The sequence below is a fragment of the Bolinopsis microptera genome, chromosome 13, assembly GCF_026151205.1.
Source record: "Bolinopsis microptera isolate Bmic1 chromosome 13, MBARI_Bmic_1.0, whole genome shotgun sequence".
In the NCBI taxonomy this organism is placed as follows: Eukaryota; Metazoa; Ctenophora; class Tentaculata; order Lobata; family Bolinopsidae; genus Bolinopsis; species Bolinopsis microptera.
Window position 1 is genome coordinate 6,347,383 of NC_087084.1, and position 24,567 is coordinate 6,371,949.

Below are 24,567 nucleotides of genomic sequence, written 5' to 3' on the forward strand. Positions count from 1 at the left end.
CCTGCGTGTACATTGTACATCATGGTTAACAAATACTTGGAGAATCTTGACAATGAAATAGCGATGAATTACTCTACACTCAAATTCAGATCAATGTATGCTGAACAGATTTTGGGTGCTCAGATTATGCTATAACTCAACGATATGCGTCAAGCGGCAGGTGTTCAGAAATCCAATGTGTTACGTAAAGAAACGCTCAACAAGCCTCAGATCACCAAGGCTATACTGTGTGATTGGATGGAAACTTTTATCGACATTCTCGACAGTTATTGTTCACCGCTGTTGTTTTCAGCCACCAAACTACAAGATGAAATCGACCAACTGAAGGACGAAAAGATTGCAGATCAGAACACTGTGATTAAACTGCAAGGACAATTGCTTGAGAAGAAAAGTGAAGATTTGACCTCTGTTCAGACGACAGTGAAAAGCGAACTCAAAGCCTGGTCGTCAGTTGTGAAGAATTCATGCAGCAAGGCGCTAGCGCCTAAGAAAATGAAAGCTGCTCTGAAAAGTGCCTCCGAGGAAGAGGATCGTAGTCAAAATCTGGTCATCTACGGTCTACCAGAATAGAGTGAAGAAATTCTGGAAAAGAGAGTGCTTGAGGTACTAGAAAACATAGATGAGAAACCTCGAATCGTTTCTTGCTGTAGGATGGGGAGAACTGTATCAGATGGAGGACCAGCCGTTAAACCTATCAAGTTCACTCTCAGCGGCTCAGATCATGTGCGGCGAGTGTTGAGCAAAGCTGAAGCGAGAAAACTAAGAGAAGTGGAGGGGTATGACTCAGTGTACATCAGCCCCGACCGATCAGCCGAGCAGAGAGCTGCCTTCAGGAAGTTAGTTCTTGAAGTTAAGCAGAAACGGGAATTGGAGCCTCAGCGAGTTCATGTTATATAAGGAACAATAAGATCGTAAGCTCCGAGAAGGACTGATGGGATATGATTTTTTATCATTATCAACATATTATTTGATTGATTTTAATTTACCAGGGACTAGGCTTGTGCGGTGTGGTTTCGACTACATTTTTACTGCGTTCTGGTTTCCCTTTGAAATTTACATACATCTGTCCCTTAGGGATCGCAATCAGTTATATTTTGATTTTATTTTGCGCCACATATTATATTGTATGTAAATTTTGAAAAGATTTTCATAAAAATTGACTATTACTTTCTTCATAGACAATATTGTCAATATTAATCATATTAATGCTTAATACAAAAAATACACACAAAAAAACTAGTTTACAGTGGAAAACTATTTTACAGTTATATATTTGTTGGAAATAAATTTGGTCGTCAAATTTTTATTGCGAATATAATCTTGATCTCAAAACATGTACGAAATCTAAAAATTGAGTAAGATCGAACTCGAATCGTAGTGAGACATGAACGACTTGACCGTATATAGTATACTTATAGTAGTCTTGGTCATTGGTCCTCCGTTCGGTGACTGGACCATGTCACCATTGTAACAATACAAGGGCCGCGTTCGGACATATGCATTTGCGAATTAAGAGCTTGACTTGAACGATCGATACGAATGCGCGCAATGAAATAATGTACGTACGTGCGCGCTGTCAACGTGAATACGAAACGTTTTAGTTTTATAACATAGTTATTGTTTGGCGTTTGCGTTCAGAAGATGAATCCGAGTTCGTGGAAACATTTGTGACAAGATTAAAAACATATTTTTGGCTGTATATGTCCGTAAACTGAGTTGGATTTGCCCTGGTATGATACAGTGTCATGAGTACTAACATTTTAAGCCTCCTGTGAAATATTTCCCTGATTCATGGAATGAATGAAATGAACATAAAATGAACATTGTCTCAGAATCGCCTGAAATGAGCTGAAACCGATTGGGATCGATTGGTAATGATACCAGAAGTGTCCCTGAGAAGTTTGGTGGGTCTAGCATGTAACGAAAGGGCTCTAGGGACTAGGGCAATGTTTCCAAATTGGTTCCAAAGTAGTTGAGATCGTGGAAACATTTGTGACCGATTTGGAAACATGCTCTTGTAGCTGTAATTCTGCCTGGACTGACTTGAAATCGATCTGGCATGGTAGAGGGACATGTGTACTATCATTTCTAACCACTCGGAAGTGCAAAATATTGCCCAGGTTCATGGAGTGAACGAAATGAACAAAAATGAACATCATCCTAGAATCGCCTTAAATGAGCTGAAACCGATTGGGATCGATTGGTAATGATACCAGAAGTGTCCCTGAGAAGTTTGGTGGGTCTAGCATGTTACGAAAGGGCTCTATGGCAATGTTTCCATTTTGGTTCCAGAGTAGTTGAGATCGTGGAAACATTTGTGACCGATTTGGAAACATGCCCTTGTAGCCGTAATTCTGCCTGAACTGACTTGGAATCGATCTGGCATGGTAGAGGGACATGTGTACTATCATTTCTAACCACTCAGAAGTGCAAAATATTGCCCAGGTTCATGGAGTGAACGAAATGAACAAAAAATGAACATCATCCTAGAATCGCCTGAAATGAGCTGAAACCGATTGGGATCGATTGGTAATGATACCAGAAGTGTCCCTGAGAAGTTTGGTGGGTCTAGCATGTTACGAAAGGGCTCTAGGGCAATGTTTCCATTTTGGTTCCAGAGTAGTTGAGATCGTGGAAACATTTGTGACCGATTTGGAAACATGCCCTTGTAGCCGTAATTCTGCCTGAACTGACTTGGAATCGATCTGGCATGGTAGAGGGACATGTGTACTATCATTTCTAACCACTCAGAAGTGCAAAATATTGCCCAGGTTCATGGAGTGAACGAAATGAACAAAAAATGAACATCATCCTAGAATCGCCTTAAATGAGCTGAAACCGATTGGGATCGATTGGTAATGATACCAGAAGTGTCCCTGAGAAGTTTGGTGGGTCTAGCATGTTACGAAAGGGCTCTAGGGCAATGTTTCCATTTTGGTTCCAGAGTAGTTGAGATCGTGGAAACATTTGTGACCGATTTGGAAACATGCCCTTGTAGCCGTAATTCTGCCTGAACTGACTTGGAATCGATCTGGCATGGTAGAGGTACATGTGTACTATCATTTCTAACCACTCAGAAGTGCAAAATATTGCCCTGGTTTATGGAATGATCAATGAACGAAATGAACAAAAAATGAACATCATCTTAGAATCGCCTGAAATGAGCTGAAACCGATTGGGATCGATTGGTAATGATACCAGAAGTGTCCCTGAGAAGTTTGGTGGGTCTAGCATGTTAAGAAAGGGCTCTGGGGCAATGTTTTCATTTTCGTTTCAGAGTAGTTGAGATCGTGGAAAGATTTGTGACCGAATTGGAAACATGCCAACATTCAAGTACGTTTTAAAGCAATTTACACGAGAGTATGATAATTATTATCAGTTTAATCTTGTTCAGCGTCATCGAAAATGTAGGGTTACAAGGTTTTCCTTTCGATTTTCATCCATAAAAAATCCTTCTATTTTCGATTCTCTGAGCCAGCTGTCTGCTGGGTTTCAGAAGGCGGTACCAGATGCTGCTATAATTGAGCGTTCAGCTCCTCTAATTGGGTCCAATTACACACGAAACACTGTATTACTCCATATAACGCCTGATCAAGTAACTTGAGCTCTGGTGACGTCACAAAATATCCTAGTCGGCATACGACACGTAACGAATGTGATCACGTGCTCGAGGATTAACGAATCAAAGTCACGTGATAGGACCGACTGTCACGTGACCTCAGTTATCCCTTATATGGCACAAGGAGCTGCAATTGATCAGCTTTTAATTGGGCTGCAATCATTGACAGGCCTACAATTACCCAATTTTAAATGAACGATATCTCATTCTAGAGAATGATGAGAGCATAAACAGAATGCTTCCCGAAATCAGCACAATGAAGGGAACAAAATACTGTCGGAATTTCAATTATTCATCTTCCACCCGTAGTCTCTAATGTTTCCAAATCGGACACAAATGTTTCCACGAGCTCAACTACTCTGACACCAAAATGGAAACATTGCCCTAGAGCCCTTACCGGACATGCTAGACCCACCAAACTTCTCAGGGACACTTCTGGTATCAATACAAATCGATCCCAATCGGTTTCAGCTCATTTTAGGCGATTCTATGACAATGTTCATTTTTTGTTCATTTCGTTCATTCCATGAACCAGGGCAATATTTCGCACTTCTGAGTGGTTAGAAATGTTAGTACACATGCCCCTCTACCATACCAGATCAATTCCAAGTCAGTCCAGGCAGAATTACAGCTACAAGGGCATGTTTCCAAATCGGTCACAAATGTTTCCACGATCTCAACTACTCTGAAACCAAAATGGAAACATTGCCCCAGAACCCTTTCTTAACATGCTAGACCCACCAAACTTCTCAGGGACACTTCTGGTATCATTACCAATCGATCCCAATCGGTTTCAGCTCATTTCAGGCGATTCTAGGATGATGTTCATTTTCGTTCATTTCGTTCATTCCATGAACCAGGGCAATATTTCGCACTTCTGAGTGGTTAGAAATGATAGTGCACATGTCCCAGGTCCCTCTACCATGCCAGATCGATTCCAAGTCAGTCCAGGCAAAATTACGGCTACAAGGGCATGTTTCCAAATCGGTCACAAATGTTTCCACGATCTCAACTACTCTGAAACCAAAATGGAAACATTGCCCCAGAACCCTTTCTTAACATGCTAGACCCACCAAACTTCTCAGGGACACTTCTGGTATCATTACCAATCGATCCCAATCGGTTTCAGCTCATTTCAGGCGATTCTAGGATGATGTTCATTTTTTGTTCATTTCGTTCATTCCATGAACCAGGGTAATATTTCGCACTTCTGAGTGGTTAGAAATGATAGTACACATGTCCCTCTACCATGCCAGATCGATTCCAAGTCAGTCCATGCAAAATTACGGCTACAAGGGTATGTTTCCAAATCGGTCACAAATGTTTCCACGATCTCAACTACTCTGAAACCAAAATGGAAACATTGCCCCAGAACCCTTTCTTAACATGCTAGACCCACCAAACTTCTCAGGGACACTTCTGGTATCATTACCAATCGATCCCAATCGGTTTCAGCTCATTTCAGGCGATTCTAGGATGATGTTCATTTTTTGTTCATTTCGTTCATTCCATGAACCAGGGCAATATTTCGCACTTCTGAGTGGTTAGAAATGATAGTACACATGTCCCTCTACCATGCCAGATCGATTCCAAGTCAGTCCATGCAAAATTACGGCTACAAGGGCATGTTTCCAAATCGGTCACAAATGTTTCCACGATCTCAAAGGGTCACAACGACAGAGATTTCATTTCCATTAATTACCAATTGTTACCGCCACATACGGAGATCACCGTGTTACTATAAAATGAGTGAAATTCCGAATATTCTAGCTCACTCACACTCCAAGTTAGGGGCTGATCTAATTACGGCCTAGGGGTTAGCTTGTGACGTAGATATTTCCATAGCAGTAAGAATGATGCGTGTGAATTGGTACAGTAAGTATAAGATAATGGGGAAAGATACTATTGTTTTATTTATATTTATATAGACAGTTCATGACATGCGGGAATTTTTCTTAGTAAGTAGTACTTCTTTTGATGGTGCAGTTTGACAATGAAACGTTTTAGGAATTGGAGCTCTAATATATGATGATACGTCTAGTTTAATGATTAGATGCTGTTATTCTTGATATTTTCAAATGTTTCAAATGTTTCTTCAAGGATTCTCTTCTTAAATGAGACATTGTCGAAAATGCTCCTTTCTTTAAGAAAGTGCTGCTGATTTGCCCGTGACCACTGGCGGACAGAATACATTTTCAGCTTGTTATTAGGGTCGAGGTAACAATTGTTCTGAATTGCTGTCAGCATTGTGAGGATTATTGTGGTCGTCATGCCGAATCCTGTTGATTTCGGAAGGTACATATAAAGTTTCATGCTGTGAAAGCTTTCCAACTTTCCAGTATGCACAAACTTACAGCATTTTTTGCAGTCATTACTGAACCCGGTAGCAGTTATCACTTTGAATACCGCTTTGAAATCATCATCCCCAATACTGAACCACTGAGTTGCCCTGTCTTCTCTTACCAATAGTTGAGGGTGGAAGCATTGCTTCACCGTTTTTGGTTTAGAAGGATAGGGTCGTGAACCAACACGCATTAGGCTGAGCTGCTTGTGAATCACTGTTCTTCTTCCCCAATTATGTATGTTTAGAAGATGGAACAACGAGGAATGATACATTTCTAAGAGGAGATCGGCATTACCTTTACAATTCTGACAACACCACCAAAAGTGTCGAATTATTGAGCGGGTCCACAATCCAACTTTAGGGTGTTTCTTTGCACATGCTGTCAGCTTTTTGAGGAGGTTCTTTCCCATGTGCCATACATCATATGCGTGAAATATTGCGGGGAACACGTTCTTCATCATAGCTCCAATACCCTTATGTCTGTCTGTCACAAAATCACCAATATCCAACTTGATCTCGTTGACTAGAATATCGAGCAGCAGCTGACAAGCCTGCTTTTCAAGTTCACCTGTAAATTGACCTCTTTGGATGACACAAAAATCTACAATTTCGTTTGTTGTACAATGCATGATTGAATAGGTGCAGTACTTGGCTGTAAATCCTGGGGAGTCATACTGTGCATCACCACAAAGTGCCAACTTATTGCCCAAAGCCTATTGAAAAAGTTTCATGTGTTACAGATTGCGAACTTTTCTCAGCTGGAATCAGTAACCGAAAGATGCTACAAATGTGCTCTTTCGGTATGATGCAGAAAAGTATTCCCGTCGACAAAGAAGAGAACATAAAACCGGAAGGACTCCGTTATGCAGCCTACAGAAACTTTTTGAACATGTGCGAACTACGATTCATCAGGAAAAATCGGAGATATGTCCTTCCAGCATGTGCTATTATGAAGATTAGATCTCTATACCCGTCAGACGACGGAAAATACAAAGCATTTGTAGCGTCGGAATGTTTTATGAGGATTTAAGTTGATGGATTTTGTTATTTAGATTTATTTCCATATGTCAATTTAAATATTATTTCCTATGTCAATATAAACGCAGAAACTAAGGCCTTTTAAGAGTTAACAATCCGATGAGATCTGCAAAAAATATCGAATTTCGACATGTCATGAACTGTCTATATAAACATAAATAAATGATAAATATAAAACAATAGTATCTTTCCCCATTATCTTATATTTACTGTTACACTAATTGTTAATTAATTGCCTTATATATTCAATATAAACTATTATAATTCTTACTCAAGAAGTAAGTACATTCGGGTGTATCAGTTGTACACATCGGACACATCGTGTAACAAAAACAAAACGTGAACAAGGACTGTCCAAATAACAAATACCAATTCACACGCATCATTCTTACTTTCTTACTGCTATGGAAATATCTACGTCACAAGCTAACCACTAGGCCGTAATTAGATCAGCCCCTAACTTGGAGTGTGAGTGAGCTAGAATGTTCGGAATTTCACTAAATGATACCATTTAACGAACCAAACAACTGGTTAAAAGCTCATGGCATTCTAGGTGTATCGTTGTGACTCTGAAACCAAAATGGAAACATTGCCCCAGAACCCTTTCTTAACATGCTAGACCCACCAAACTTCTCAGGGACACTTCTGGTATCATTACCAATCGATCCCAATCGGTTTCAGCTCATTTCAGGCGATTCTAGGATGATGTTCATTTTTTGTTCATTTCGTTCATTCCATGAACCAGGGCAATATTTCGCACTTCTGAGTGGTTAGAAATGATAGTACACATGTCCCTCTACCATGCCAGATCGATTTCAAGTCAGTCCAGGCAAAATTACGGCTACAAGGGCATGTTTCCAAATCGGTCACAATTCTGTCACAATTCTGTCACATGTTTCCAAAATGTTTCCAAAATCTCGGATTCATGAACTCTTTGCGTTCAAGATAGTTTCGATGTCCAATTCTGAATTTGTATATCTACAATGGGGAGGGGAGTCACGTGGTGTTTTACATATCCTTATTTAGGCCTCACGTGGTGTCCCACATCTTATATGGGCATTATGTGGTTGATGATTCTCTGGTAATCTGTTTAAAATACAAAAATGCGTGCCTGACCCAATTTTTCATGTGGTAAAATTAATTTTTGGTTTGATTAAACACAGGTTAAAAAATAAAAGTAGAACAGTACAAAAATCATTGCAATTAATTTACAGCAAAGGGGCAAAACTCCTTGAAACTTAAAATAGGCTATACAAAATTATAAAACAGAAATGTCTCACAAAAATCAGCACGAACAGTACGTGGTGCTATTTATATCTTAAATAAAACATAACAATACTTTTTAAACAATATCATTCGCCCAAAACATTTTAGCTGCTAAAGTAATTAACTAAACCTTTGAGAAAGTTGTCAAATGTTTAAATCCAAAATTTTGCACCAAGATAAAATTACAAATTAGTTCAAGTCGGTGCAATATAGCCATGTATGTATAAATAAAAATGCCCGCAGTCCATTTATCCTCGCCAAAAAATTAGAAGCTCCACAGTTTTTGATCTGCGGTTGATTTTCGTTGATCTCACTTGATCAATTAACGCGAACGTTCGTGACTTTGCAAGTAAGAGATATTTACCCCCTGTAGCACACATTTTGCTATTGCACACATTTTCCGACACTTGTAAAAATTTCACGGATTTTCGACACTTGTAAAAATTTCACGGATTTTCGACACTTGTAAAAATTTCGAGCAATTTCAACACTTGTAAAAATTTCACGGATTTTCGACACTTGTAAAAATTTCGAGCAATTTCAACACTTGTAAAAATTTCACGGATTTTCGACACTTGTAAAAATTTCGAGCAATTTCATCACTTGTAAAAATTTGTTATTAAAAGGATCAACATCATTATATATCTCATTTCTCTTTTTGTTAGTTTTACAATGTCAGATATTCTTATTGAAGATGAATATCACAGAGGTTTTGTTATTGGGATCATGAGATTACTTGCTGTACATAGTTATTCGGTTACCAGAGCTTTCAGATTAGAGTTACTCTATCTTAAAGAGAATAGAATTTTAAGAGCAAGGATTTTTGAAAACACTCTTGTTTTTAATCGAGTACCCAATTTAAAAGTAGGTAAAAATTATGTTGTAGTAGGGTGGTTAACAGCAAGCAACCATATTATAGAGGTGAATGATATGAGCTAATATGCAAGAGATCCGTGATTTATCAATTGAAGATCTGCGCACAAAGCTGAAAGAGCAAAAACTCTGTTATGGTTATGAGGTTCTAACAATTTGTGAACGTCGTCGCAAAAAGTTTGAAAAGCGATTGTTCTTACACATGCAAGGAAAAGAAGCACCCACCCTTCATAAATGTGCTGATAATAGGAGTGAATACTTTTTGCTTGATATAGAACTTCCACAGACATGGTATCCAGGAACATCAATACTGAAAAAGACATCAACTAAAAAAACTAAGAAGTCTGTCCGATTTAAGCAAACGGAAATATTTGGAAATGAACCCATCTACCCATACTGTGTTACAAAGTACAATCATAACACTAAAAGCCAACACCTACATGCACCACAATGTTCTAATGCTGTTGCAGAAACGATCGAGGTGTTGGGCCAATACAGATGGATGAATAGAAAGTTTTTGATTGAAGGGAGGCATGATATATAAGAACTTAGAGTTCCAACCTTGACTGATTGAAGATGCAGACCAGCTCACAATATTTCCAAGAGTTCTATGTCAACTCACCATCAGAATTTCTGAGTTTCCAATGTCTCTTAGAGTCTTAGGTCAACAGAATCAACAACAATTTTAATCTCTCCAATTTGATCGATAAGATATTTCAAGTGCAACTCATCAAAACTATATAATTCCTTTGTTCGATCAACAGGTTTTGATATGTCATCCTTTGTACCCATACAGATGCAATCATGACTCGGCTCAGTTTTCAACTTGGATTTTACTCACCGATCTAGAAGATCGGACTTTGCTACTAAGGTTTAAGAGTTGCATCTCGTAAACTTTCCTGGTAGTATCGGTTATAGGTCTAGGTTGAGTGTCATATTCTCTTATGATAAATACTCGAAACTAAAGAGAGTGAATGTGATCGGGCTAATTCAAAACTTATTTATCGAGGTAAATTATATTTCTTCAAAGAACAGACTAATTCATAACCACACGACACCCCAAAGAAATATTTGCTTACCATGCCACAGCTTTTAACCAATGTCCCCAGTATCATCAGGAACAATCTCGATCAAAACCACCCTGTTAAACATGAACGGAGGTTTGGAGATGGGTGCTACTTTTCAGAGTATCCAGAGTTCATTTTGATTGAAGGGAGGCATGATATATAAGAACTTAGAGTTCCAACCTTGACCGATTAAAGATGCAGACCAGCACACAATATTTCCAAGAGTTCTTTGTCAACTCACCATCAGAATTTCTGAATGAGCTTCACTCTGAGCTTTCATACTATCAAAGAACCAAAGTTATAACTATGTTTGACATTTACCGTATTCGAAAAAGAGTACTCCCTATGTTTGATATTTTGATATCAGCTCAGAGTAAGAGTTATGAAGATATCATCAATATCCATGAAAATATAGTTTTGCAAGCAATACGAGAAGAGCTGAACTTATCAGATGTTACTCAGATGGCAAATGAAAACAAGTACATGTTACGCAATTGTTTTAAGGTCTTCATGAATTCAATGCCCAGTGACTCGCCTATATAAATCGAGTTGGAATGTAGAGAGCTCATTTCTTGATACAGAACTTTGGTTACGTTTCAAACATGGCACTCTTCAACAACTATGGATTGATTTGTGAAATTAATCCAAATACAAAAGGATACACTCGCTTGACGATCTCAACGAATATACCATTCAAGACAAGATTGATTAAGTTCAATGTTTGGGATACCGTACAGTTAAAGAAACCTGGAAGTACTAGATCCAGTACCGCGATTCCCTTCAAAGTGGGAGAAGAAGTACAAGTGGAATATTCCTACAAGGATGGGTATCCTATACTCGTTAACATGGTTTCATCTCACGTTGACAATTGTCCAATATGCTTTAACTCACTGGAGGGTATTGATACTCAAAGAATGGAGATTGGATGCGATGGATGTCGATTGATACCTGAGGAAGAACACAAGAAAAGAGTGAATACTCAAATGCAGATCGTTTCTAAAACGCTAAAGCAGTATTCAAACAGTGCAGGGTTCAAACTAGAGCTTTTCAGTGAAGTAGATAACAAAGCCTTTGCTCCGGTTATTTTCCCAAATAACTTTGCATACCAGAAACTTGAAAATATGAAAATTGGACACAAATACTGGGTCGTCGGATGGATTGCTCCAAACGGAAAGTTTCTCGATGTAGTTGATATCAATTAGTTGTAATTTTATTGGTTTTATTTTATGTCTTTATGAACTTGTTTTCATTTGTACAAATAAAACAAATTTATTCAAATTATTGAAGAAACAAAATTAAAAGCTACAGAATCATTTTTTTCAAAATCTTGTGAGTAGTCGTTTAAAAAATCTTTATAATCTAACCCTAAACTTAACACATAGATAAAATGAATGCAAAAGTAACCACATGCTTTGCTATTCCAGCCTTGAACTCTATAGTTTGTGTATCTAACAAACTTAAACTTTTTTACAATATCCTTATAATATTTAGGTAGAGTTTTGTGGTCTGGCGATCGTCCAAATGAATCAAAGAAGCATATTGTATCATCTTTTGCAGCCCAAGCACACCAATGTTCTCCATTTTCATCATGCTCCTCAGTGTTTGAAATGAAAGCATAATATGGTTTGGTAGATGTAGGTGAGAAACAAGAAGGGTAAGTACCAATATAGTTTTTGCTAGTAACGCTTGTGTTGAAAAGAATATCGTCAAGTTGCGTTGTGGTAAGAGGTTCAAGCATTATTCAATGATGCGTACAATACGATCGGAATCTATTTGAATTTGTCTGTCAAAGACAGCATAAACAATTAGTATGAGATCTTCTGGAAAAGTCTCTGTTCCGAGATCTATTTCAATGCTGGTACTTGCTTTCTCTTGAAGATTCAGATGACGATCATTTATACTAGATCTATCAGCACCGAAGCTTATTGCAGTCATGAAATTCAAATGAAAGTTGTTCTCATTTATAAGACATGATCCTTGGGTATCCTTACCCAAGGTGCGGTAAAGTTGTCGTAGATACTCACCAAATTCTTTGAATTGGAAGTTATTCTCACCAATTTTTCTGATACTACCAACTTCTAAAGGATCAGCAAAGACTGGAACACCATCACGGTAAAGTTGAAATTTTTTGTAAGGTATCATAATAAAAGGATTTGAGGGCATATGTGTTATATATTCTAGTAATTTATTGTATGATTAACCGATATACTATTCAGGATGACTACCTGGGTTTTGGTTTTGGTTTAGCTTTTAGTCTTGCGTTTACCTTGTCACAACGATTCATAACAATGGCGACGAGTCTGGTTTCGAACTTACGCTTATCCAAGGAAACTGATTGTGTCAGAGAGTGGCTGGAAATCTTCGAAAACGCTGCTTCTGTGTTCATTTTCGCACACGCAGATAAGTTACCAGATGACGCAGAAGAGAAAACTGCTAAAAAAGCAGAACTCATGAGAACACTGTTAACAGTCAATCTGGGGCCTGACGCGTTGAAGAAGTTGCGTGCATTTACATTTCCAGATGAAATTAAAGACACTACCTACGCTACCCTGAGAAAAACTCTTGTTGATCGGTTATCACCCAAAACAAACATTGTAGCTCAACAGCAGAAGTTTATGACGTTGAATCAGATTGCTGGTGAATCCTTATGTACTTTTATGTCACGATTGAAGGAAGCTGCTAATGTTTGTCAGTTCGGTGATTTGTTTGATTTAATGGTGCGTACACGTTTTGTGGCTGGACTATCCTCTGATAGGATACGTGCTGAACTCATATCAGAATCTGCTACCAACGACACGTCTGCCAGCCTGTTTGATAAAGCTCAGACGAAGGAGAACGCTCTGCAAAGTTCAATGTCAGTCACAACACACTATGTTCAAAAACCCGGGAAGTTTCAAAAACCTCAAAACTCTAAGTTCCATCAGAAGGCCGACCTTAGCATTGTTTGTTCACGTTGTACTGTTCGTGGTCATGTTGCGAAAAACTGCAAAGTTCGTTGCAGAAACTGTCGCAAACCCGGACATATCGCGAAGAACTGTCGTTCTGCTAAGAAGCAATCCCATTGTGTTGAAGGGATTGGTGATCATGATGAGGGCAACGCTTGCGCTGCTGATTATGGGTACACACATCAAGAGTCGGAGAAAACGTTGTACTGCGTGGAGACGGCTGATCCTGTCCAGATTCCAGTACAGATTCCTGTTCCTGATGGTACTCTTCCTGCATCAGTTGTTAGTAATTTATCCAGTTGTATAGATTGTAATCAGAAACCATTTCTTAAAGTTAAGATTAATGATAAGATTTTGAAAATGGAGTTAGATACTGGTTCATCTTTAAGCTGTATAAGTAAGTCTGATTTTGCTAGACTAGGACTAACTGATTGCCAGATTGTTCCATGTTCCCAGAAATTGCGAGTAGCTAATTTTAATTGTGAAAGCATTGACTGCAAGGCCCTTGTAAACGTTGAATTTAGAGGCAAGAAATGGATTTTACCACTATATGTTGTCGATTGTCGGTTTCCCACACTCCTAGGTCGAGAGTGGATCATCCAGATGTTTGGTAAAGACTGGTTGGATCATATGATAGGACTTGTTGATGTTGAGCAATCTTACGCTGTCTCCAAGCTTCAGAGAGATGAATTTGTTAGTGAGATACTCCGCAGTCCTGTGTTCGATCCTGGTGTTGGAACTGTTAAAGGATTCGAAGCTTGTCTACAATTTAAGCCTGATGCGAGAGCAAAGTTTTGCAAGGCAAGGCATGTCCCATTTGCCATCGTAGACAAGGTTGGGAAAGCCATAGACGAGTTAGTGAAGAATGGACAGCTGATTCCAACAGAGCACTCAGACTGGGCTTCACCCATAGTTCCTGTCATGAAAGCGGATGGTACGATTCGCATATTTGGTGACTACAAGACTACTGTAAATCCTAATCTCGACACAGCTATTTACCCACTTCCTACGATAGAAGATTGCTTGAGTAAGATTGTCGGAGGTAAACTGTTTACTAAGCTGGATATCAGAGCCGCTTATAATAGTTTGAAGTTGAGAGAATGTGATCAAAAGATTGTGACTTTGAACACACACAAAGGATTGTTCAGTCCTACTTCTCTACCATTCGGTATTTCATCTGCCGGACCGATATTTGAACGCAAGATTGATGATACCTTGAGAAAGACAGAGAACACGGCATGGCGTGTTGACGACATTCTAATAACAGGACCTGATGATGAGAGTCACATGAAGAACGTGAGAACGGTGATTACAGCACTAGAGAATGAAGGCTACAAATGCCGGCTAGACAAGTGTGTTTTCATGGAGCCTAAGGTGACATTTCTAGGCCATGAAGTATCTGCTGACGGGATAAGACCGCTGAGTTCGAAAGTTGAAACCATAGTGAGAGCACCGTATCCTACTACTAGAGCGGAGATGATATCATTTCTTGGTGGTGCACAGTACTATTCACGTTTTATTCCCAATATGTCAACAGTTGTTGAACCACTTAACCGTTTAAGACCCGCTGACAGTATTTTCCACTTTGGAGATAGAGAAAAGAGAGCTTTTGATGAGTTAAGAGCGCTGTTATCGTCTGACTTGGTTCTAACAGTCTACAACCCTGAGCTGGAGTTAAAGCTTGACACGGACGCTTCATCCGTTGGTTTAGGAGCTGTTATGTCACATATTGATGAAAATGGAACAGAGCGACCGATCGAGTATATATCTCGAACACTGACGAAATCTGAGAGAAACTATTCCATGATAGAAAAAGAAGCATTGGCAATAGTTTGGGCGACTAAGAGACTGCACCGTTATCTTTTTGGACGACCGTTTACCCTAGTTACAGACCACAAGCCGCTGGAATCTATCTTTCACCCTAGTCGTGGAATTCCTAGCATGGTGGCAGGTCGTTTACAACGATGGTCATTGTTCCTTAGCGGTTACACTTACAAGATCCAGTTTCGACCCACTGGTAAACATTGTAATGCTGATCTATGTTCCCGTTTTCCACTGCCTTTAGACACATCGGCAGAGACGAGAGAGTTTGATGACGAGTTAACAGAGGAGTTTGAAATGAAACCTCTAGATACTGTTTTCAGCGTGCACTACTTCGGTGATGACAAACCTTTGATTGACGCTGAGTTAATAGCTAGTCACACAAGAAGAGACAAGACACTTGGTCGAGTGTTACAGTTTGTTAAAGACGGCTGGAACGAGAAACCCCCTGTTGATGTCGAGCTGAAACCGTTTTACACACGTCGAAACGAGTTGTCAATAGACCAGAACTGTATTGTCTGGGGATCTCGAGTTGTTATTCCAGAGAGTATGAGAAAGAGCGTGCTTTCAATGCTTCATGCAACACACATGGGCATTTCACAGACAAAAGCACTAGCGAGAGGCTATGTTTATTGGCCAAACATGGATGCTGAGATCGAGAAAATGGTTAAACTATGTGAACCATGTCAACTAAACCAGAAGAAACCCGCTAGATCTACACCACACCCATGGGCTAAAACTATGGAGGCTTGGGAGCGGATTCATCTAGATTTCTGTGGACCCTTTCTTGGATCTATGTGGCTGATAGTTATCTGTTCGTATTCAAAATGGTTAGAAGTTGTGAGAATGACGAACATTACAAGTAAGAGAGTGATTCAAGAGTTACGAGACATCTTTAGCCGTTGGGGACTACCCAAGATACTAGTATCAGACAATGGATCGAGTTTAACTTCAGAAGAGTTTAAAGTATTCACGAACAATAACCAGATTCGACACGTGCTTATTCCTGCTTACTCACCTGCAAGTAATGGACAAGCAGAAGTTGCAGTCGGACTGTTTAAAAGAGCTATGAAACGGATGATCTTGAAAAACCCTGACGTTATGTGTAACCTGGCTGATTGGCTGCTAAACTACCGCAACACACCACACACCACTACCGGAGTAGAGCCTGCAGTTGCGATGATGAAACGACGGACGAGAAACGCCTTGAGTTTTCTACACCCGAGTTCGAGTAGTAAGTTTGCCAAAGTTGCTTTAAACGATCAGAACACGATTGCTGAATCGAGACTTCGTGATCTGAAGATTGATGACACTATATCGTTCTATGATGAGAACAAGAAGTGCTGGAGAAACGGTGTTATCGAGGGTAAGGAAGGTACCAAAGTGCTACTGATCAAGACACCTGATGGAGTCTACCGCAAGCATTTGGACAAGGTGATCAAGAGATCTGTTGTGTCAGAACCGTTGCAACAAACAGATCCGGATACACCGAGAGTTGAGCTGGAGATAAGAGATGAGCAGAGTTCTACAGCTACTGATGGTGATTTCGAGAAGACAGCTAGCTTACCTGAGAGTACAGAGCCGGAAACTTCGATTATAGTTGGTAATAATCCAAATCTACCCGCCAAGCCTAACCATAAGGCAGCCATTGAACCTATAATCACTGCACAACCTGTACTTAAACCACGTGAGCTTGCCATAGAAATTAACCGTAGCACTATGAAACCTAATATTGTTAGAGAGCATGAATTGCAACAACCTAATTTGCTTCTGCCAGCAAACTTTGCACGTGATAGTAAACCACCAGACAGGCTAAGTTACCGCAAACTGGGAGGAACATAAAACACGTTTCATTATCACATTTTATGACAGTTGTTTTATTTTGAATGTGTAAATCTAACCACACATTAATCCAGTTAAATTATCAAGATCAAACATAAAGTTATAAATATTCCCTGTCACGTTTATGTTTTGAAGAATAACACGTTATTTTTTGTTTTAAACGGAATGCGCTAAGTTTTAAATCGTGTAGCGAGCGCAACACGTTTCAAAATTTTCACGTGAGTTCACTTCACACTTTTGTAGATTTCATTTTGACCACGTTTTCAAACATTTTAAATTTTGTACGATTGATTTATATCACATTTTTTTACGAATTCAGTTAAATTATTAAATCTATATTGTTTTTAACACTTTTTAGTTGAACGGGATGTTATATATTCTAGTAATTTATTGTATGATTAACCGATATACTATTCAGGATGACTACCTGGGTTTTGGTTTTGGTTTAGCTTTTAGTCTTGCGTTTACCTTGTCACAACGATTCATAACAATATGTCCATCAAAGTCACGACTCCTCTGCAACATAAAGAATGCATATGGAGGAAGAATAGAGTTTGCAAAAATATCATTTATTCTAACTATCCTCGATGATTGCGTTACCGGACGTACTATGATTTCAGGTCTAGAAATGAAATATGGAATAGGATCTTTTTTAAGTCTCTCCTCAATCATTTCTAAAATTTCATCCCTTACTCGATAGTAAGTAATGTTAAGAAAACAATCTTCAATAACCAAACTATATCCAGTATCTGCTTTGCACAAAAGCAAGAAATCGTCAGTATTTTTAGTTAGACTCATTCTCAAATTCATATTTGTAGGTAAACATTTTGTAGTGTTTAACAATGGACAGTGAAATTTGGTGTTTAGAGTAACATTTTTTCCTCTATTGAAAAGAGTACTTCTTTTACTGGCAGCTGGATTTGTTTGAGTTGGAACCCAATTATCCACTTGTGACATTTGATTCTGATACTCTATTTCAAGATCATCACCATCTAGATCTGAATTTCCATTCTTAATAACCTCTAACATTTCGCTCCTATAATCGATATCCATTGGTATTTCCATATCAAACGCATAATCCCTTTTTGCAGCAATCCCCTCTTTAAGAGACTCAAATCCTGGAACAGATTCAAGATCATCCCATAAAGTTATATTTCTATCAATTTCATCCCACCTCCAAAATGTTCTTAGATTTTCCTCAGATGTTTTTGTTACACCTTCATCCATCAGGAATCCTTCGTTGTAGAACAAATACCCATCACGGTTTTGATCCGAGCTTAGAGTCTGATTCAAGAAACTCTGGTAAGCATAAGCATTCCGCATACTTTGACATAACTCAATGCGATTTCCTGTTACAACTGAAACTTCACCCCATAGACTGTTTGCAATATTGTTAACTACAGAAACATCTTTTGCTCGTGTGCTGATATCTCGACCATTTTGCATTAGCTTCACCTTGGTAACTATGTGTAAATCCGTTAAAAGTCCTTTCGGTTGTGGTGGTATGTTGAAATTTATGGGTCCCTCGTTGAATAAATTTGTTACAGGCCACACTTTCAAATCGTAAGTCTCTTGAATCGAAACTTGTGTAGGTGTGTCATTCCATAGAAGGAGAGAAGATGACATTGAATCACTAGAGTTTACAAATTTCGCCATTTTCTTTTACGTTTGGAGTGATGTTTATGTGTCACTTGAGTATTAGCTAAACGTTTTAACTTTTTTTCTCCCTGTTTTGCCCCAGAAGTATTAGCTAAACGTTTTAACTTTTTTGCTCCCTGTTTTGCTCCAGCAGTAAGTAGTTCTTTACCAGCAGCGATTGCAATTGGTTTTGCTGATTTAGCTACTGCTTTTATAGCCTGTCCAGCGAGTGGTAACGCTTTCTTTAGTAAGGAACCAAGAAAACTTCCCAACCCTTCTCCCTGCATACCGTAAATATATCGGTCCATATCTGAAGACCCACCTTGCTGTACAAACACAGCATGGTATGGTCTACTTTTCAGATAGCTAGAGTTAAATTCCTCCATTTTAATTTTCTCTTCTCTCAATTGCTTTCCTTATATAGTGTAGAAGGACGTACACTCAGAGTTAGAATTGTCTTGAAACTAGGATTGAAATTCAAGAATTTACCATTAATATCTCTTATCTCGATCAAGATGTTTGAGAATTCCTTTACATTTATCGAAACAAAATATGGATGAGCTTGATGAAAAAAATTCCATCCTGGATTTGTTTTTATAGGAATCACAGAAGAAATTCTAGATAATTTTCCATTAATGTAAGAGTTTTCGATAATGTTAATGTAGATAAATGCAGGTAGTGATTCCCCTTCAAACGAGGTATTCTGAAGAGTGTATGTGCTATACAAATCAGTTTCAACACCTACAAGCCCCCATGGTGAATCTTTTCTGTTCGTTATAATAAGATTATCCAAACTTAACTGTACAATTTGTCTGTGCTTATCAAGTGATACAGTGAAAGGTTTGTATTTCTTTGGTTTTATTACACTAGATATCTCTTCTTCTATTGCAAGACATATAGCATGAATTGAATGGTAAAACCCTGGTGGTATTGTAACTGTCTTCAATTCAATATCAAGTTCACCATATGTTATCAGTGTGTGCACTTCCATGGGTGTAAACATATTCGTCACGTTAACTGTATTGTAAAAGTGAATCTTGTTGTTATCATCACTAATATTGAACACTTGACCATGAAAAATCGATGTAACTGCAATTTCGGCTTCTTTTTTTATTTTAACGGGGTTAACCCGAGTTACAAATTTCGATTGATTGCCTTCATAACCACCAACAACAATGATATTGTGAATGTTATCCATTTTGCTAAAGCAATTGAAACTCCTCCTTTTATAGTTAAAATGTTATTCCAAAATCTCTAAGATGACAGAAAATAGGTTCGTAATGTGTTTTAAAATCACCATTACAACAATCATTGACAAAATCATCATATTTGATATTAATCGGTTTATATCTAATCAAAATCAGTCCATCTTTGGATCGTTGTACATCTGCTTTTGAAAGTTTAATTAATAGCTCATTATAGTTAAAATCCGGGAAGATTCCTTTTGGTAGTTCAATAGTTTTGATTTGTTCCGAGATCCCCTCTGATGGTAAAAGCATATGCATATCTTTACAGTGAGAGGGTGATATAATATATCGAGACATGTTAGAAAATTGATTGTAGTATTCCTCCAAGTATTGGTAAAACTGTGCTTAATATAGTAGCTAATGCTCCGCCACGTTGTGCAACTAGTTTCTGTTTCATACCCGCTCCTTTTAAACCACTTGTCGATCGAATTAAACGTCTATGCTTCTTCAAAGTTTGATGTTGTTTGTTATCTAGATCCAGTTTTTTATTTGCTAAAAGATTGAACACGATTCCAAGAACTTTGAAAAGTTCTGGAGGTGAATTTTTCAAGATGATTTTACGGTTTTTCATATTACTAGCAGCTAACTTCTCCAGTATGTATCGATGTTTATTCAACATATCTGCCTGCTTTAGAGATAAATGCTTGGTAACCATTCCCAAAAATCTGTTATTACAGTTAGCTCCTGTGGTAGACTTGGTGCAAGACTAAGTAGAATGAACCCTCTCTCCTGTTTTGATGTTCTTTTAAAGGCGTTAGTGACACGCTTCAAATCATCACCACAAAACATTTGTCTTGCCAATGTGTTAATTTGTCTAAAATGACGTTGACTATTAAAGAGAACAAAATAGTGACTGTTAGAACTCATGAGTCTAAACAAGGGACATTTTGGGAATAGGTTTTGTGTTATGTAGAATGTAGATATTGATTTGTGATGTGACCCTAAAATGAAACATTCTGCCATTTCCTTGTTATCACTAAGAATTAAATCATCAACAACCAACATACTAGGTTCAGAAGTATCTATTTTATCAAAATTAAGTCCTTTGATAAATGTTATCGGCACATTTTCTTCATCATTCCAAGTTTTCATAAAACTCTGCTCTATTTTGTACATGTAAAAGATCCGTTTAGGCCAGGGGTGTACTAGTTTTTGTCTGATAACTTCCAATATGAATTGAGTCTTTCCAGCTCTTGTTGGTCCAAATATTATGCAGTTGTGGGAGGCTAGAAACTTAATCGGCATCACAAACTGAAGAGATCGAATTGAGGTACCCAAGTGTTTGCTTCGTCTGGATAACCTTGCCACTTGACAAGATATTCGGTCTGACCTCGTCTCGTACGCTTATCTAAAACTTTTTCAATTTGATAAATGCTGTTAGATTTATCCACCAATTGTATTTCACTAGTGTAAAATGAACCCTTAATCTCTTTACCTTTATAGTCCTTCAACTCATATGTGATAGGATAAGTGTCTTTGATTTGACTTATTGTAAACACTTCGTGACTCCATAATTGTTCATAACCCTTCTGAAATGTTCTTTTTTGCCTTGTTATCCTTACCGTATCCCCCACTTTGAAGTGCTTTTTCATAAACTTACTTTTCTTTATCACTTTAGGGAATAAAATTTTTCGAACTAATGCTTCATTTGCAGATGTTACTTCATTGGGAGTGTGCTTTATGGATCTATGTTTACTCTCATTGTATCCGTTTAATAGATCTTGTAGAACATCGATCCAACGGTGAGTACCCTTAGACGTGAAATACTTAAACATTCGCGTTTTTAATGTTCTATTGAACCGCTCAACTATTGCCCCTTTTTTATCACTATAAACACTGTAGTGTTTTATACGTAAATCTTTTAATAAACGCAAAAATTTCTTGTTGTAAAACTCTGTTCCTTGATCAAACTGCATTTTTTGTGGAGTGTTCTGACGTAAGAACGGTTCCATAACAGCTACAACAGAATTTGCTGTCTTATTTTTCATTTTAAGAGCCCATGCTTTTTTGCTAAATGTATCGATTATAGTAACAATCCACTTGTAACCATCGTTGTGTTGATGTAAACTCGAGAGGTCAACTAAATCACACTGATACAAGTATCCAATTCCCTTGGTCCAAATTCTGCGATATAAACCAGGTTTCTTATCGGGTTTGTGTAGTGTGTAGCTGTCAATTGCTCTTAAACTTTTTGTCACAGTTCTAGGACTTACTAAATGACCTTTATTTCTAAGCTGTTTGTAGAAGCGATTCTTTCCAGTAAAGGACCCTGGAAAGGTAGGGTCTTCATACAAGTCTTTCAAATTCATTTCTGTTTTACATGATATATTTTTTGTCTATAAATACCCAGAGTTCACTGTAATTTTAAAATGAGTTTACAATGTGATAAGTGTGGGAAATCTTACCCAACAAACGCTACATTGTATCAACACAAAAGCCTTGCTCATCCAGAACCGAAACTCATGTTGGTTAACCACTCACATGGTTCATCATCTTCGAATAAACGATCTAGAGGTTATAACACATCTCACCCAGATGCTAAAAAACGTGATTTAGCACCAGTAACTAAACATAATCATCCTAAAGAGAAACCTAGAGACTATGAAATCAAAACTTATCCTACTCCACAAACATACGATGGACAAGCTGACGATAATCTGAAAATTGTCGATAGTTTTGATGATGATGGACAAGGAGATAAAGGACTTCAGGTAGTTGACAGCTATGACAATGATGGACAATCTGATGATGGTCTAACAGTGGTTGATAGTATTGATAGTATTGACTACAAGAAATTGTATGAAGAGTGTTTAGCTTCTAAAAAGCAATTTGAAAACATATGTCAAAAGAAGATCACAGATTTAAAAAAGAAGCACGAAGAAAGAATAGATTCTCTAAAAGAGAATTATAGAGATAAATTGCGTGACTTTGGTAATGAAATGAAGGCTGAATACGATGAAAGAGTTGATAAGATACGAGAGTCGCATGTCAAGGCTACTAAAGATTTGAATGATGCACATGAAAAGGCAATGGATGATTTCGAACGAGAATGCAAAAGAAAAATAAAACTTCTCTCAGAACAACTTCAAGCTGTGAAAGATGATGACGAAGATTTGAGTAGTCTCACAAAAGCGATATTTAATTGCACAACAATGGAGGAAATTTTTCAAATTCAAAAATTAATCAATAACCATCAGATTGATGAATTAATTCAAAATCATTTACCGACACTGCAGAATCTACTACTTAGCTTGTCATTTGGTATTCTACCAATTTGTCAACCACAGCGAGATCAGGTAACAAATGAACAACGACGTGTGGTGGAGCAGCTACAAACGGCCTCACCATCAAATGCAAAAAATATTCTTAGAAATAAGCGGGGTGATGTTATTAACCTCTTCACAATTATCAAGGACTCTATCAAGTTAGCCAGAGATACCTATAACAGATACAATGCTTCTAATTAGGCTATATAAAGCATGTGTCACAAACTATATTGAAAACCAGGAAAAATGAATCTCCAAGTAGTTTTCCATTTCATCTCAACCCTTACTTTTGTATTCAAGTTTCCTGTTAACTTAAACGGCCAGCAAGATTATTTTTACTTTGAGGGTGTAAATCAAAGTGCTCATTTGTTTAGGTCACAGAAAATCGTAAATCTATATTTGAACCAGGGAGAAAACTTGACTGTTTTTGAGGCGGCAATAAATCAATCAACATTCACATTTTCCTGGATTGGATTTGAAATTGATGGAAAGTCTATGAATTTAACAAAATCAGTTGGAGACACTTCCAAATTGAACTACAACAGCCTGCTTTTCCTGTCACCTATTATAGATGAGATTGAAGAATGTACTACAAATTGTTCTGCCCAAATTGCACAATACAATAATATAAACTATTGGTATATTGTTTTGATAGTGCTAGCTATAGGTATTCCTTTGAATCTAAAAGAGGAGGCTATAAAATCATGGGTAAAAATCCTTCAAGCTTCTGATGGAGTGAAATTTTCTAAAGTTCCTAGATCTATTAGCACTGATGTCTAACTTTTTTTCTACATTGAGGGAGGCTTAAGACTTAATGAGACATATGAGTCAGTCCTTAACTGTTGATGTCCTAGATCATAGAGTGTAGTACGATAAAAAAATTACACTAAACTTTCTCTAGTAGATATCCATAAAAGCTACTAACTAAGACGGTAATATCCGTCAACATGGTTGTTTGTTCGGTTTGTAGAATTAATCAAGACCAAGCTGTGCCTTCACGATGAAAATACCATACGTTTAATGTGTATTTGGTTAAGACATCATCCTGAGAATCTTGCAGAGTTTTATTTCTGTGTTTACAAGTATTTTGACCGAAATATTAACCCAAGCGTGAAAAATTTTGTTGAAAAGTTTAACCTCTATAAATGAGTTCATTTCCATTAAAACATTCTTGAATTCGTTTGAAATGACATTTTACGATAATGTTGACTGGGTTGGCTTCCTCACCGAAAATGTGATAAGAAAATGCGTTTCATGGACATTAGCAGATTGTCCTGGTTGTCAAGATGGAATGAAAAATGATATTCTCCACCAACACCATCAGCTATCACTATTGGATAGAGTTCAGAACCATTTTGAAAAAGCCAGAGGCGAAGTTTTAGGTTCCTTGCCAACATTGTACAAAATTTTTGCGCCAAGCTTGCCTCATAGTTCCGACCCTAAAAAAGATGCTGTCATTTACTGTAATCTTGGAAAAACTTTTCTATTAACAAGCTCTCCTCAAGCATTGTACTTTGGGAGATACATCAACAGTTTAAACGACAGTTGCATTTCTGAGGCTATGGTTAAAGTAAAGAAAGCAAAGCTATAAAGAGGGAGGT

At 37.8% G+C, this 24,567-nt stretch overlaps 2 protein-coding genes across 4 annotated transcripts in view; both read left to right on the plus strand.

Moving 5' to 3' along the window:
• Positions 1–24,567, plus strand: part of LOC134825247 (dnaJ homolog subfamily C member 27-like) — a 96,711-nt gene that overhangs the window by 34,957 nt on the left and 37,187 nt on the right. The window lies entirely within an intron of this gene.
• Positions 12,496–16,815, plus strand: LOC134824736 (uncharacterized protein K02A2.6-like). The gene is made up of 3 exons (XM_063836711.1): positions 12,496–13,061; positions 13,209–13,434; positions 13,609–16,815. The coding sequence occupies exons 1-3, from the start codon at positions 12,496–12,498 to the stop codon at positions 16,813–16,815; spliced, it is 3,999 nt and encodes a 1,332-aa protein (XP_063692781.1).